This window comes from Haliotis rufescens, unplaced genomic scaffold (assembly GCF_023055435.1).
Source record: "Haliotis rufescens isolate VD_foot unplaced genomic scaffold, xgHalRufe1.0.p SCAF_27, whole genome shotgun sequence".
NCBI lineage: Eukaryota > Metazoa > Mollusca > Gastropoda > Lepetellida > Haliotidae > Haliotis > Haliotis rufescens.
Window position 1 is genome coordinate 3,726,143 of NW_025963968.1, and position 4,485 is coordinate 3,730,627.

The window sequence follows — 4,485 nt, forward strand, 5'->3', positions numbered from 1 at the left end:
AGACAGAATAGACCACAGAGGGAGAGGGAGAGAGAGAGAGAGAGAGAGGGAGAGAGAGAGAGAGGGGGGGGGGGGGGGGGGCACAGACGGACTTCTCTGTTGTCATAGTTAAGATAAAACCTATGTCAAGTTACCAGCAATATTATATTTCATTTGAGCAACTAAAGAGGAGAATTGTAAACCCGAGCTACCATTACCATGGACTTACAACCCCAGCTATGGCTCTACCACACGCAACAATAGCTACAGCCCTCCAAGCTCAATATTCCCATCAGCTCCACCCCCAACTGGGCGAGACCTACGCTTTAATGACATTGATCCTCGCCGTCAATATCAATAATCAACTTTCATAAGAAAGCAATCAGAAACTGAGACCCAAAACAAGGCGATGGCAATCACATATTAATTGCACATTGGTGTGCATAGTGCTGCTAATGGAGGCATGGCAATTAGCGAGTTTCGTGTAGGTCGCTTAACCTAACACAATAGGAAATGCGTCCCGCTGACTTGGCTAACACCGCTTTACTGCAGCGTTAGATGGCAGTTAATGAGTTGATAGTCACTGGCGAGCGTTAACGCGCCTCGACTTACACACGTCTATAAGGCAATAGTTATTAGTCTAAATAATAATTTCTAGATTATGTAAATATTAAGAACAAGCAGTCCCTTTGGGAGACTGGAGTCCTTACTGGCCACATATCTAGACTTGCCTGTTAGGAAGATAGAATTACTACAAATCCATGGACTTATCTTTCAGTACAGCCTTGGAGCAAGGCTAAACCGCGCCCTCAGTCGCCCGTGCACGGGTAGGTGGGTTGAGTCCTTCAGTGACTCTCCGACAGTCTGAGGCGAGCGAGGCCTGGTGGAGGGAAGCGGCGTGCGTTTACTCTCAGTGATCGGAGAAGAGCTGGTTGGGGCAGCCGCATCAGCGCCTCCCTCTCTCAATCAATAGACACGCTAGCGTTGAACGTGCCACCTACCCCAAGTGGCAGAGTGGTTTGGATCAGTGAGGCCAGCTCGCACGCTGAGCTACAAATCCGGCACACTGTTACGGATATTCCAGTCCTGGAAAACAGGTTCAATTGGAAAGAGACTTTTCCGCAGTTTGTGAAGGAGTGCTTATTTTGGGATTCCCATTATTAATATTACTTGTTTGCCTCTGTCCGGCACGCTGTGGGGGTTGCCCCATCTGCCTAGGGTGTCATCGACAAATTGTGCACTTATAAGTTCCTGGGACCGTTATGCCAATGGATAATGTTTGCTATCATCCGAAGAGATTCCCGGGGAGGCTACATTTTATTAGCGGCTCAAGTTTCGACGGGAGTGCGTTAACTGGCTTATCCGAACAAAGCCGAGAGTGATGTGCAATTGGAATATTACGAAGTTTGTCGGAGTGGTTATTAAGACAGAGCAGTGATTGTCTGTCCGAGTGGCTAATGAGCCCCCTTGCTGGAGGAGGTAGTATAGTGACCATAGGAACGGACAAGGGACGGGGAGGGAGAACCATACAACCCACGGACACTTTCAGGGGGGCACTGACAACACGTCCCGCGGAGAGTGGGCAGCGTGCATTGACGATGTCCGATCTGACGGTGGAAAACTTGACCAACGTGTCCAGCACGTGGTCAGCATCGCCAGACCAGGTGAATGAAGGGAACGAATCTCTGGAGACATTGATACTTGTCATCAAGTGCATCATCATGGTTGCGATAATGGTTGGTGCCGTCTTTGGGAACGTTTTGGTGATTTCAAGCGTCATCAAGTTTGAAAGATTACGAGCAATCACAAACTATTTTATCGTGTCATTAGCCTTTGCTGATCTGCTGGTAGCGATCCTCGTCATGCCATTCAGCGCGAGTATGGAACTCAGTGGTAAGTGGGTTTTGGGGCGGACAATGTGCGACATCTTCAACGGCAATGACGTCCTCTTCAGCACGGCGTCAATCCTTCATCTGTGCTGCATTAGTATGGACCGTTACATTGCTATCATCCATCCACTTCAGTACGAGAATAAAATGACTAGACATCGTGTGGCGGCGATGTTAACTATAACCTGGGTTGCATCAATCCTTATTTCATGTATACCAGTTCATTCACAACTTTATACGACTGTTGAGAACTACGAGAAGTTGGAGCACGACCATGAGACGTGCACCTTCATTGTGAACAAGGTTTATGCCGGAGTTTCATCGTGTGTCTCCTTCTGGATCCCTTGTTTTATAATGGTGTTCGTTTACGCCAAAATCTACATGGAGGCGAGAAAACAGGAAAAGTTCATTCAATCAACTGCAATGTACATGCAGTATAGTGATGCACGTGATTGTCATAGCAACGGCACGCTCCGAGGGGGTGCGGACGGCGTACCCCGTCTTGAAAGAAAGAGAATGAAACGAGAACACAAAGCGGCGAAAACCCTCGGGGTGATAATGGGGGCTTTTATTCTCTGCTTTCTCCCCTTCTTTTCGTGGTATGTTATTACAACAATGTGTGACGAGAGCTGCCCATATCCCCCAGTGATTGGGTCAATGCTGTTCTGGATTGGCTATTTCAACTCCTGCCTCAATCCTATATTATACGCTTACTTCAACAGGGACTTCCGCACTGCATTTAAGAAACTGCTAAGAATCGAAAGCATGATTCCATGTGATGGCTCCGACCCAACAACCCAAGCACTTAACACAGCATACACGGACATGAAGAAAAATTCTGGAGCCGACATTCGAATGTCCACAAGCTCCGCGGGACGGATCTCTTGACATGGTCATTCTGATACATGGGTAAACTGTGAACATTTTCACGAGGACCTATCATACGGTGCGTGTTAAATTTTGCCACAAACAGACCTGTGATATTAAAATTCTTTGCTTTTCATCCATCGTGTGGCTCGTCCATTCAAAGGTATGGTACTTGTGCGTTTCTGTCGATAACGTAACACATTTTCCCTTTATTCAATATTATTACAATTGGGTGTGAAAAACAGTACATTGTCTGTTATACAATCTCTCATGCAACACACGACGGGCATGACAGCTATTGACAAACTAGTCGATAATGTTACACTGCTGTAATTGAGTTTGAATGCTTCTCATACTCACACGTACTTAAGACGCAAACGTTAACGATAAAGAACAACTAGTCGATAAACTTGAGGAGGAGAGAGTGAGTGAGTGAGTGACGTGACAGAAAGGATCGTATTACGTTTGGCGCGGACAATGCTAGTATTACTAAAGTGCATATACATCAACAAAACAGTACATAGCCATTAACTATTGAATTGTTCAAATCAATTACGATTACAACACTTCAGCACGACGGTAGACTCGTCAGTTTGAATACATCCAAAGGAATTTGGAGTTTAAAAGGAGCTTGAAACAAGCGCAAGCACACTAGCCTGTAGCTTGCAACGATTTCAAATCACCAGTGTCCAGTAGGTGGTCATTAGCATAACTGCCTCCACTGGTAGACAGCCCTCCATAGTAAACTCTCCACAATAACAGTTTTGCACGCAGCTATAAATAGTATATATAATTAATATAGCAGTATAATCAGTAAATCTGATTGATGGTCGTTTTATATTGGGTATATATAACGCCACTGACAGCGCATTCATAAAACATATGTCGTGTTATGTGTTAAGCCAAATTGTAGCGTCAGAAGAAAACAATATCCTTGATCTTCAAAGGTAGTCGGAACACACGCCATTGCTATGTCACCCCGTGTCATTAGAGGACACGTGCGTCTGATTGAAGCATTCCGTCTCATCCACTGTGCTATTATATAACGAAATAATTTACACTGTGTGGGCGGATGATAACCTGTCACTACGGTGGCAATCTGTAGGATAAAAGCATGACCGGTCGTTTTGGTCCAACACTACATTGATGTCTACGTCGCCAATGAATTCTGTAATTAACTCATGCCACTATTTCTGTTGATATGAATGTATTTCAACGTTTTTCCTCTATTGTGGAGATTATCGGCCCACCTGCACTGATAGTGCAGTTATAAACGTATTCCACGTGTGTATTTCATTTGAACCCTTTCATTAATGCTGGGCCGTTCGCCTGCTACCATCACTGCCGATGGTGGCGCTCGCGAAATCAGCCACTGTTATAATTCTAAAGGAATAATCCCAACATGAGAATGGTCCTGGTTTGCATGTAGACTAAAATCACTTGTTAACGCAGCACGCGCGATGAATGTTTTATGAATAATATATTCGATAATTCGCGTTTTCAGTTGTTCCACGTTGGCAAATAGTAACAAGATTCTACATAATTGAAAACAGCACGTGCGAAACTTTTGACACGGTGGCGATCAATCCAATAATTCCCAGGTGTTTATTGCTGGTTTACTCTGCTAGTTTTCTGTTAACATGCGCTTTAGAATATTTCATGATTCCACGGCATAGCTTATCAAAAGGGAACTTTTCAGCTTGTATGTGTTACTGTTTCTGTCCGCTGAGTCCCTATCATAAAGTCCCCC

General features: G+C 44.8%; 1 protein-coding gene across 1 annotated transcript; it reads left to right on the top strand.

The window, feature by feature from the left end:
• The first annotated feature begins 847 nt into the window (after nucleotides 1-847).
• On the top strand, nucleotides 848-2,871 carry LOC124139384 (octopamine receptor beta-2R-like). The gene has a single exon (XM_046506418.2). The coding sequence runs from the start codon at nucleotides 1,437-1,439 to the stop codon at nucleotides 2,754-2,756; it is 1,320 nt and encodes a 439-aa protein (XP_046362374.2). The 5' UTR covers nucleotides 848-1,436; the 3' UTR covers nucleotides 2,757-2,871.
• The last annotated feature ends 1,614 nt before the right edge of the window (nucleotides 2,872-4,485 follow it).

Bases quoted from the DNA above. Each gene is read 5' to 3' on its own strand.
- LOC124139384 (XM_046506418.2), top strand. From the start codon at position 1,437: ATGAGCCCCCTTGCTGGAGGAGGTAGTATAGTGACCATAGGAACGGAC.